This window comes from Microchirus variegatus (genome assembly GCF_963457635.1).
Source record: "Microchirus variegatus genome assembly, chromosome: 12".
Lineage (NCBI taxonomy): Eukaryota > Metazoa > Chordata > Actinopteri > Pleuronectiformes > Soleidae > Microchirus > Microchirus variegatus.
This window is the reverse complement of record NC_139813.1, coordinates 2,095,997-2,108,777: the sequence shown is the minus strand read 5'-3', so window position 1 is coordinate 2,108,777 and position 12,781 is coordinate 2,095,997. Positions and strand designations below refer to the sequence as shown.

Here is a 12,781-nt window from a genome sequence, read left to right as displayed (position 1 = left end):
GAAAGAAAGGAAATGCACTCTGTGTGATATAGCAAATAATCATTCCTGTACATTATTTAGCAACAACATTAAATCCAGTTATCTGTTAATGTTGAAGCCAATCACTTTATGAATTACTTACTTAGAATATTTAACAACACGACAGAGAGATTTGTATGAGACAGTAACAAACCTTACTCTCCTTATCTGTATCTTGAACCTCCAACAAAACTAAAAACAAGATGTGTCTATGTGTGATACTGATTAACTACCAGTTGAGTACAATACTGGATCAACACATTTCATAACTATTCCCTGTTGCTTCTAATTTGACAACCTGCACATCAGACTTGTCCTAAATGTGGACAGGCAGAAGGTTTACATTGAAAAAATATTATATTGAGTCCCAAATTAGACAATCCCAGCTACTTCACAGTGACAGTCTACATAATGCTACATGTGTCAGTATTCTATATATAATCACATGTGCACCCTGTGATTCAGCTCATATGTGTTGCACTAAGATAACGAAATATCTTTGCATCTTCTGCTGTGTGGATTTTTACCAATTCTACCAAGAAGACAATATCTTCTAATAATCTGTCTCTTATGAGTCCTCCAACTTCATAAAAGTGCTATAGACTTACTCTACATTGTGAACGGTGCAGCAGCAGTGGCTCGTGGAGACAAAGGCACTCAGTTATCGAACACTGAGCCGTAACCTGCCCCAGCGGCCATGCCGATAATGTGTAATTGGCATTGGTGAGTGAGACAGAAGAGTGTGTGTGTGATTGTGCGTGTCTGAATGTGCCACTACATTGGAAAATTCTAGATAAATACAGACAACCTTTAATTCCACAAAAAGATGCTAACACACAGTAGTAAGTGAAGACTGAGACACAGAGGCTTGCTCCCACTAAAAACATGGTTGCCAACGGGGACACAAGGAAAAACAATATCTTAATAATATGTTACCACATTATCGCACCGTTACACACTCTTCCAACAGGAAAATGATGTTTGGGGGTGGCAGCTGCCTAATAAGCAGCACACATTATTCTAAGACACAGATTGACCTCATACAAACCACACTTTAAAAACCTGTACTATCCCTTTATTCTTGTGTCTGTTTTATCTAAGAATGTCAAGAGCATATTGTGATCTTGTTCTGCATGTGGAGAAAGATTGGGGAGCATTTGAAGGCTCTGGAAAAATATGAGTAAACCTTGAATCAAAAAAGTAAAAAAAAAAAAATAGAAATGACTTTTCTACTATACCTCACAGAAGGTATTTACATGGTTCAAATATTAAAGGCAATACTTGGCTTAAAGTCACACCTCCTGTGATGCTGCTGCCAATCATCTATCAGAAGCATGCTGGTGTACAATGTGTGTTGTGTAGTAGTAACAGAACTACAGAGTGTATATATATATATATACTCTGTAAATGTGTAGATATAATCAGTTGGGGAGTTGTGATCACTTAGGTCACATGTGAAATGCTCTCACATACACTTCTGAAAAAGTATTCTCTCACATACAAGTGCAATTTCAGTATATTATATGAGAGTATTTCAGTACAACGTGTGAGTGGATTTCAGTAAAACCGGAAGGTCGTCGAAATACTTCATACACAGGTGAACGGCTGTTGATCGTCTGCCACAGTGATGTCTCCCAGCAGCTCACAAGTAATCTAGCCCAAGCATGTGTACTGTGACGTTCGGGAGGCTGTTCTGCTCAGGATGATTCTGACTGTCCTAAAATATTTAACCGATAATAATATAATATACGCAGTCAGTATTATGGTTACTCTACTAATCGTGCAGCAGAAATCCAACCACAGCTGAACAAACAGTGGCTCACTTTACTGGCTAGGCTACTTGTAGCCTGCTGGGCAGACATCACTGTTGCAGTCTATGTGGCTGACAATCAACAGCCGTTCACCTGTGTGTGAAGTATTTTAGTTGAACCAGAAATCTGCGTTTCACCGCTGCATTTACACAAGATGCGATGGCTGGTTGAACATGTGGTGCAGGACGTGACACACATGCTGGATTTGAGGGGCATCTCCCTGCTGCTGGATGAGGTAATGTATCAGCCACACTCTGCTGAGTGAGGAGAGCACATCTCTCTCTACTGCATCACCCTAGGACACTCGTCTTTACGTATTCTTCCAGAGCCTCTGTGCAGCCACAATTCGAGGAAATCCCTGTGTGTGTGTGTGTGTATTCATTTTATGTAGCCTCTTTAGGACCTTCTCTTGTATAAACAGTGACATTGTCAGGACCGATAGTCACCATGGAGAAAAAAATGGTCCTAAATGAGGCTATTCCTAACCAGAAAATCTGCATAAATATATGTTGTGTGTGGTGTGTGTGTTTCACTACATCAGATTCATGGAGGCTCCAGTGTTTACACTGATCCACATTAAACCAGTATGTATAGACTGCCTGTTCATTTACTGTTCCTTTTCTGGGAAGTCAATTATTGTAAAGCCTGGATCTGCCTTAAGTATAAAAGAGCAGGTAAATGATGATGAAGACAGGAACTGACTCACTGACACATCATGTCATTTCAAAAGAGAAACTTCTCTTAGAAAATAACTAACCACTTACAGAGTGGAGTTAAGTGTAGGAACAGCTGTAATCTCACACTGCAGCATTTACAAAAACAATGCATGAGTTGAAGTGATGGTCTAACCTGGTGGAGGGTTCATGCTCCCTGGTTTTCTTGGATTCTCAGTGGGAAATTTCATCTTGATTTGTTGGCTGTTGCTGCTGCGGAAAATAAACGTTTTAGTCTCTTGTGTAGCTCGGATCCTTTAACCGAGAGAGGATGTAGTTGGGCAGGGAGTAAAAACACATCGCCCTCGGCTGCTGCTGCTGCTGCTGCTGGAGATGCTGGATGTAGTTCGGTGTCAAGACGCGCACACCCACTGATCGCCGCATCACAGTCTGCAGTGTGGAGTAAACACCATCCGTGGGCGCGCAGCGGGACACGGTGCCCATCAAAGAAATATAATCTTTACATTGTGCAGGTTTTCCCCCGCTAGCGTATTTACGTCAGGTTGTAATAGCAGTGCAAAACTGCGTCTGCTGCTGCTGCTGATGCTGCTGATGCTGATGCTGCTGCTGCGTTTTGGTAGGATCTTCACGCCACGACGCGCCGCACAAGCGTGCTCAGGCGGCTGCGTGTACGAGACACGACGTCAGTTTACTGGAACATGACAGGTCTTTCTCCTCTGAGGAAAATAAATGAAATGAAAGGAGGATAGGAAGAAAGGGAGAAAATAGAAAAGAACAGAAAGGAGGCTAAATGAAAGGAAAAGAAAGGAAAGGTGAAGAAGCAGAAGTAATGTAATGCTAACATTCCTATGACGCAAAATTCATTATGCAGTTCCTTGGTGTATAAGCTTAAGCACACATTGAGTAAAATACACTGTCCTGCATCCAAATCCTTGACTGAATAAACACCAACATCGAATACAGTTGACCTTAATAATAATGATGATGATGTGATGATGATGATGTATTATAACAATAATAATATACTTTATCTGTATAGCACTATTTACAAACAGAGTTTAAAGTGATTTCACAGACCAGGTTAATAAAAGCCACAAGATTGCAGGCAATGAACACTCAAAAAAGTGAATGAGGTGATTTGTGCACTGTATATTATTTTCAGTTTACTTAAAATTAAAAACATGTTTTTGTTCAGTTGAAATATTTTTTTCTAATAGAGTCCATGTAATTGTGTCTTTCGTCATGTGTACAAAAAACACAAACCATTTAATTTCAGTGAATTAAGATTGAAATACTTATTACACCCTGAAGGTGGCAGTAAGAAGAAGATTCAAACTGCTTCAGACTACGTATTCGCAAACTCTTTTTGAACCAGCTTCCTTGTGTTGGCGGTCAAGTTACCAACGATTTTCCTCTTGTTGTGACTTGAGAGCGGTAGGGGGACATTTTTCAGCCATACATATTGAGCATGATTTAATTGTGTATTAGTGATACAACACTTCTTCTATATTTCAGAAGTGTTTGTGTTTCAGAGAGCAATAGACAACGCACGATAACACTACCTTGTTAGGTCGTTCTGCTACGTGTTTTAAACGGCAAATTACATTGGGCTAACGTTACTCGGTTACTAGAGGAAGAGTTAACTTGGCTACTAAAGTAAAGCACCAGTGGTATTTGCCAAGGGTAAAATGTCATCGACAACGTGAGCCTCTTGTGTTATGTTGTGACGAGCAGTAGAGCCGTTGTAATGAGCTTGGAAGCGGGGGTTAGCGGCGGATGCTAACTGCTACAGCTGCAACAAAATCGGTCTTTTAGGTTTCTTTTTCTGGCGTAACCGGCAACCCGTGGTTGTGCGGCAGCTGAGACTCTACTGACTGCAATGATTGGTAGACGGCGGTAGGTGGCGCCACATGCCAAAAGGTTTTTTTTAATGCAAATATGTTGTCTGTACTGTTGTTGTTGGTGAGTTCAGTTTGTTATATGAACATTATTCCTGAGTCTCTGTGACATATTAGGAGGTCTTTATGGACAGTTGCTTTAGATTTATTACATAATGCACCTTTAAAAACTGAAGTGAACATAACAACAAACAAATAAACAATATACCTATACAGTTCATTTTCTCAGTTAGTGGTTTCTCACATCATTTGCTGTGAATTTATGATTTCAGGCCCAGCTATGATATTGTATCACACTTTCCTATGCCTTGTACAGATAAAGTCAGTATATCTTTTGTCAAAAGAAGTTTGTTCATATTCTTCCAAAGAAGAAGAATGTTTTCTACTTGGATTGAGTGTATTTGTGGTGAGGACTGACATGAAAGTAGGTTTAAAGGAAGGTTATCTATTGTAGGACCCTGTACAAAGCACACCAATAATTAACCCTTAACATATTTATAATGTTAACATTGACATGTTTGTGGGTTCTCTGAAGTTGCCTCTGAAAAGGAGTATTTCACTCAAACATTTTCATCTCAAAGCCAATGAAACAGTCTCATGCATGTTCAAGGGTTGTACATTTAGGACAGATATTTATGGGACATTTAAATGTCCTATGAGAAAGAGGATCTGGTTCAAAATATTATTTAACTTCAGTCTAAGTCAAAATTCAAAGATAAGATGAAAATTATTCATCCCCAAAAGGGGAAACTCACTTGTTACAGCTGCTAAATAACAGTTAAGACAGACGTGTGCAGACCGCAAAAGTAGAAAACACAATAACAAGCAAGGGGTTAAAGAAAGGTAAAACAGATGCATTTTATACAAAAATAAATAAATAATATATATATGGACACTGGATACCAGGGATAATCAACTAAAATTCTAATAGGTTTGTGAAAATTTCCTCAAGCAAAAATCCTGAACATCATAATGTCTAACTTGCATTATTATTTAGTAGTGGGATATACAGGTGAAGTAGCCTCATAGTCTGCATGTAATCAACAACTGACTGTCAGATCAAATACAGAAAGAACAATAAAAAACATTTCGACAATATTTATTGTAATTTTTATACAATTATATAGATGTAACACTGAACATATGTATTATTTCTTCTCTCTTAAAGGAAAAGAAGCTCTGAGAGTGCTTATTTTCTGTGACCTAAGTTCAGATTTAAGTGGGTGTGTTTGGTCAAAAATGTTGTGTATGGTCTCATAGTAGCATTTCACGTTGGCACTTTTTACGAGTGCCACTGTCTCTGAACATATGAGACAGACTGGTTTTGTGCTTCCAGGGGGAGATTGAACATGAATGAATCTGTCCATTCTGGGTTGAAAGCTCTATTTTTGCTGTCCACTTTTCTCTTCTTAGAGAGCGCCATGTTAATTATTTTTCTCTGACACACTCTTCTCTACCTGTATCACTCACTCGTCTCTGTCTTCTCTCGCTGTAAACGCACTTTTTTCTGTCTTATCTCGCTGTAAACGCACTTTTCTCTCCGTCTTCTCTCGCTGTAAACTCTCTTTTCTCTCCGTCTTCTCTCGCTGTAAACTCTCTTTTCTCTGTGTCTTCTCTCTCTGTAAACTCTCTTTTCTCTCCGTCTTCTCTCGCTGTAAACTCTCTTTTCTCTGTCTTCTCTCGCTGTAAACTCTCTTTTCTCTGTGTCTTCTCTCCCTGTAAACACTCTTTTCTCTCCGTCTTCTCTCAGATTTGATTGACTTTAAGTGGCGTCACGTGGGATGCTCAAGTCGAATGCAATTGATCGGTGGATTTCCGGATTCGCTCAACTAGTACCGTAAAGTCTAGAGAAGCTGCGCCGGTCAAAATAGAAGCACCTCGTCAACATTTACAGTATTTCTCGATTGTTTACACACATTTTCTGAAAGCTTGCCTCATGCTCTCAGAACTCTACACACAAAATCCAAAAACACACACACAATGGGCAAAACCCCTCAATTCTCCTGCAAAATGAAACTTAACATTCAAAACAATGTTATTTCTTCTCAAAATGGTATTTTGTTTTCAAATGACACACAAACCATCATATCAATAGACATTTATAAGAACCAGTTGAACACTGATGTGCTCAATGCAAAACACTATGATGAATGGAAAACACTTCTTCTTCATTGATCATAATGAATTAGGCCTTTTCATTTTGTTTAGTGTTACACTTACTAGAGACACTACATACATAAGTGTGTAAAATATTTTAGAAGGGGCTATTTATAGGGGGCCCACGGTTGGTGTAGTAAATTGACCGTAGGTGTGAGAGTGTGAGTGAATAATTGTGTGTCTCTATATGTGGCCCTGTGATGGACTGGTGAACTGTCCAGGGTGTGACCCCACCGATCGCCCTATGTCACCCCGCGACCCTCTGGTGGAGGATGAAGTGGTAGATAATGGATGGATTGTTTTTATACTTTGTGTTTGGTGTTTGTTTTGTGATTTGCATTTTTTGTTTTGTGTTTGTGATTTCCGTTTGTGATTTTTGTTTTGCGTTTGTGTTTTTTGTTTTGCGTTTGTGATTTATATTCGTGTTTTGTGATTTGCCTTTTTTTTTTTTTTTGAGTTTGTGTAAAATATTTTAGAATATTGTTTTTATAGGCCCTATGATGGACGATGGAGGATGGAGTGGTAGAAAATGGATGGATTGTTTTTATACTCAAAACACACAAATACACAATAACACATATATTTTATTCCTATGTATTTCCCACAAAAACAATGTACACTGTACATCCCAACCAACACAAAGTTGCACATGCAGTGGTGTACATACAAAACACAACCCGTTTATGCTCATGCACTGATTGCAAATTGTAAAACTGTGACAGGTGTTTTCCCATGTGATGAGTCAGTTTGCATAGTAGGTTTTTTACAACTGCAATTTGAGTGTAAAGCAGGAATTGTGCTTGAAGTTTAGCAGAGTTGGTTCAGGGGGTTGGTGCATGAGTTACCTGTTGTGGTCATTGTGTCTCAAGTACCAGAATGTGTGTGTAAACAATTGAGAAAAACTGTAAAATACTTAAAGGAACACTTTACTGATTTGCATGTGGCTTTGTATTGCTAGAAAAGCAGTAATAATTTAAAAAAAAAATGCTTCCCTCCCTCAGTTTTTACGCCCTGGTAGGGTCCGCTTCGTTTCAGTGTTGAAACTACAACATTAGTTCTGCACTTTTTAGACTCACCCATAGGGGGACGAGACTTCCCAGAATGGACAAGACTTCATTCCCAGAATGTAAACACAGTGTCTGCCATCTTTGCTAAAAATTATCACCGGCTCTCGCTCTCTTTAATTTGGCCTTGTAAACTGAGAAGATAATGACAGAATGTAGTTTTCAAACTGATATGGCTACGGGGGAAAATACCTGCTTTTTGGCAGTGCCCGCAGCCGGATCTGGTTACCTGGAGAACTTTTTGTGGGCACTTGAATGGACCGCCACCGGCTCTGGCTAGCAGCTCTGGCTGAGTGTGGCCAGAACCAGGCCGCAGTGGAGCGGAGCTACGCGCACTTCGGCCTGGCACTGGTTGGATCTGGAGCAACTTGGTCCGGCCGGAGCGAGCCGCTGCCGTTCGCTCCAACTCAGCCTGACGGGCAACAGGGGTAGCGGGCGCCGGCCCGGTGGATGAAGGAAACGGGATAAATGGCCGCCTCCGTATAAAGTGAGTATCTTGTTTTATATTTATTTTTACCACCACATTTATCCATGTTTATATGTAACGCCAGCTGAGCTAACATTAGCATATTTACAGTTCATTTACATCTATGCTAATGTAAGAACAGATACTTCGATTCGCTAATGTTATAATCGTTGTTTTACAGACAGTAATATCACCTAACACCTTACCGTCACTTCGTGGAGTGGACCCACAGACTGGGGAAAGACCTGCCTGTGTTGTTCAGAAGAACATACGCAGCTCATGAAAACAGTACTGTGTCTATGAAGACTGTTGATAATAAGTCTGATTGATAAAAAGAAAAAACAATCAATCAATCAATCAATCAATCAATCAATCAATCTTTATTTATATAGCCCACAGTTTACAAAACATAGTTTGTCTCACAGGACTTCACAGGGTTGGTAACATCCTCTGTCCTTAGACCTTCGACCAGGGTAAGGAAAAACTACCAGGGAAAAAACCCTTATAACAGGGAAAAAGGGTAGAAACCTTAGGGAGAACCACAGGTGAGGGATCCACTCCCTGGACGGACAGACGTGCAGTAGATGTTACCCAAAACATACAATACACAATGACAAGAATAAAAAGTGAAAAAGTCTTTAAATGCCAGGATCATCTGGATCACTGGGTTTATCACAGCCTGTAGTGAAGACTGTTGTGGTCAGAGACTTGAAGATGACAGAGTCCTCTTTCCTGTCCTGACCTCATGTCGTTCACTGGTGTCAGCAGAACTGTAAGAGATTAAAATCAGTTAGAGATGAGCTACATGTAGATTTATGTGCTACATCTCATGGGGGGACATCGGGTAAGTGGTGAGGGATGAGAAATCGAGGACGGGGTAGAGAAAGTGCGGCTCGTGCAAAGTCTGTGTGCTCATTCTAAGTGCATGATGGGAAATTCCCCCAGCAGTCTAAGCCTATGGCAGCATAAGATAGACTATTCTAATCAAGACATACCTGATCTAGCTTCGACTATAGGCTATGTTAAAAAGGTAGGTTTTCAGTCTCACCTTAAAGGCAGAGACCGAGTCAGACTGTCTGACTGAAAACGGAAGTTGGTTCCACAGGAGAGGAGCCTGGTAGATAAATGTTCTACCACCGATTCTACTTCTAGTTATTTTAGGAATAACCAGTAGACCTGAGTTCAAGGAGCGCAGCGGTCTATTCGGTTGATATAAAGTGATTAAGTCACAAATGTAAGAAGGTGCCTGATTATTCAGGGCCTTGTATGTAAGTAGAAGTATTTTAAAATCAATTCTACTTTTCACTGGGAGCCAGTGAAGAGAAGCCAAGACAGGAGTTATATGATCACGTCGTCTGGTTCCAGTCAGTATCCGTGCTGCTGCGTTCTGGACCAGTTGAAGGCTTCTCAAGGACTTACTAGGACATCCAGACAGTAAGGAGTTACAGTAATCCAGCCTAGAGGTTATAAAGGCGTGGATAAGTTTCTCAGAGTCTTGTCTTGATATAATGTTTTCTAATTGTCTTGATGTTATGAAGGTGGAAGAAGGCTGTTCTACATATATGCTTAATGTGTTCATCCAGTGATAAATCCTGGTCAAACAGGACTCCTAGGTTCCTTACTGTAGTGCAAGGGACTGGAGTGTTACTGCCTAGGTTTAGAGCTCCAAGTGCTGCTCTTATATCTTTTGGCCCAAGGACCATGACCTCAGTTTATTCTGTGTTAAGCATCAGAAAGTTACGAGTCATCCACGTCTATATGACTCGTCCGGTCGTACAGATACATATAGCTGGGTGTCGTCTGCATAACAATGAAAATCTATGTTGTGTTTCCTGATAATGTTGCCTAATGGCAGCATGTACAGGGTAAAAAGAATAGGTCCAAGCACGGAACCCTGAGGGACTCCGTAGTTGACCTTAGTGAGTATGGAGGATTCCTCGTTTACACAAACAAACTGAAATCTGTCCGATAAATAGGACTTGAACCAGACAAGTGCTGATCCTTTAATCCCAACATCTTGTTCTAGTCTATGTAGCAGGATCTCATGATCTATAGTATCAAATGCTGCACTGAGATCCAACAGAACCAGTATAGAAGCCAGTCCTTTTTCAGAGGCCATAAGAATATCATCTTTTAGTAGTGCAGTCTCTGTACTATGGACACAGCCGCTCAGTAAAGACATATTTACTTGATCTAGTAAAATATGACCAACTTGTGGTAGAGCTTCTCTAAGAAGTCTATCTGGTATAGGGTCCAACTGACATGTAGTTAGTTTAGAGGAGGAGACCAGTGAGGTCAGCTCCGGGAGGCTTATAGGAATAAAATTATTTAGTACGTGTAAAGCTGGAGCCGCGATTAAGTCTAGGCTCGCTGTACTAAACTGGTTGTTAATTCTATCTCTGATCGTTTCTATCTTATCGTTAAAAAATGTTATAAAGTCATTACTACTCAGCAAGAGAGGGATCGATGGATTTGTTGCATCGTGGCTCTCCGTCAGCCTGGCTACAGTGTTGAAAAGGAACCTGGGGTTGCTCTTATTTTTCTCTATTAACTCTGAGTAATAAGAAGTTCTTGCATGTCTAAGAGCTTTTTATTAGTTAGTGACAAAACTATGATTGCCTTGATGTAGTGATCCTAACGATAAAACATGGCTCATCTTAACCCAGTCTCCCCTACACAAACACACACAGACCTGAATTACAGCTACACACAACAGGTACACACACACACACACACACACGCACGCACACACGCACACGCACACACACACACACACACACACACACACACACACACACACACACACAGACCTGAACTACAACTACACACACACACACACAGACCTGGGGTCCGTTTCACAAAGCAGGTTTAGTGAAAACTCTGAGTCTTTTAACCCTGAAATGAGGGAAACTGAGTTTTCCGTTTCACAAAGGGAGGTAAGTCAAACCAGAGAAAGAGGAGTAACTCTAGCCTGTTTCACAGAGAGAGGTAACTTAAGCTCTCGGTCAGTTACCATGGTAACATGCTCTTTGAAACTAACCTGGTCGGGACCAGGTTTTTCTCCACAAACCTTGAGTTTCTCTCTGTCTCCGCCCTCTTTCAGACACACACGGTATTTCATTTCCTCATTCATTCAGTCAGCAGAGTTTTATCGTAGTATAGTTCTGCGTCTGTTCTGCGTTTACATTAGAAGTTATATTAGGTGGAGACTATTTTCACTACCATGTCCTTTTGACAGTGATCCTGTGGATGAAGGTGCAGCATTACTGCGCAGAGAATTAAATATTCGTCAGGAGATGATTCTCAGACCTCATAGATGTTCTTACATTTCCAGACACTTTTCTTTTTGAGCGGAACAGTTTCACGTCACATTCACAACCTAATCCGTCCTTACATTTCAACATTAACAACCGGAGTCACGCTCTCACATCCCAGCAGAAACTGTGTCGCGCTGCGGTTTTTTAAATTATATTTTTTACTTACAAATTTACATTTTTTTCTTTTATACAACGTCATAGATGCAGAGCACTTGAACGTGATATAAATAATGAGAAGTCATTTATGTGTGAAAACATCATTATGTTGGGGATAAAATAACTGTACAGTCAAACAGCCACTTAATATTTACTTTATGTAAAACATGATCAAAATGAGGTTAATCCCATGAGATTATACCGAGGTTTTACCTGTTTGAACAATGTTTTTATGTTTCATCTTAAACTGCTGCCAACTGCGCTTCTCCCCCGCGGGATTACACCTAAATAAATAAATTAATAATCTACAACTCAAGCAGTTTCCTCTGTAATATTATTGTGATTGTGCAAAGGACGACATTTAAACTTGCGCATTGACTCGAGCAGCAATGTTCTCCCACGCAGTCTCCCTCTCTTTTGCTACTGTTACACTTCCTTCTAAAAAGTTTCTCAAACTCACCGTATGAGCGCATTAAGAATTCTAACTCCAGCAGGTGAAGAACGTCGCCCTCTAGTGTACTTAATCACTGTGTTCAGTCCCGGACATCGTGACACTGATGACGGTGTGGACTGTGGAGCTGTGACCATGTGATGATGATGTCATCGTGACACTGATGACGGTGTGGACTGTGGAGCTGTGACCGTGTGATGACCTGAGACCTGCGGTCACTTCACCACTGATTCCTGGGGAGGATGTTTGTCTTATCGTCACTATCGGTTCATAAAGTTACTGTTAAATGTGATGAACACGTGAATTATAGTTGAATATAAACATGTTGAGTGAAATAATCGGAAGTTATAAACCTACTTTAACACGTTGTTATTGTTCCTAATAATAATTATATTTAATTTAATTATATAAGGGAAATCAGACAAAAACAACATGATTCCTGTAACACATATAAAGTAATAGTCACGGTCCTAACCCAAATCAACCATTTTTATTGATCGTTTTAATCTTTAACTCCGTCATTGTACTTTTCGGCTTCACTATATTCACTTCGATATCGTTGGTTTTGCATTTATTTACAAATCCATGGTTAAAAGCCGAAGTTAACGTGACGCCGGTATTCATGAAATCCACTAGCTCACGTCATTAGCGTACTCCCATCATGCCTTTCGCTGTTCATGTACGTGCGAGCAAGTCGATAACGTGGACGGCTCGTTCACATAGCCGAGAGACGTTATGGTAGTGACACTACTGAGCATGCTCTATGGGC

General features: G+C 40.3%; 1 protein-coding gene across 1 annotated transcript in view; it reads right to left on the bottom strand.

The window, feature by feature from the left end:
- Positions 1 to 2,733, bottom strand: part of LOC310934646 (potassium channel subfamily K member 10-like) — a gene marked incomplete at both ends in the record, with an annotated part of 43,558 nt that extends 40,825 nt beyond the window's left edge. Inside the window, one exon of the mRNA XM_083898433.1 lies at positions 2,679 to 2,733. Within this exon, the coding sequence (XP_083754559.1) occupies positions 2,679 to 2,733 (55 nt within the window). The remainder of the gene's footprint in view (positions 1 to 2,678) is intronic.
- Positions 2,734 to 12,781: the final 10,048 nt, after the last annotated feature.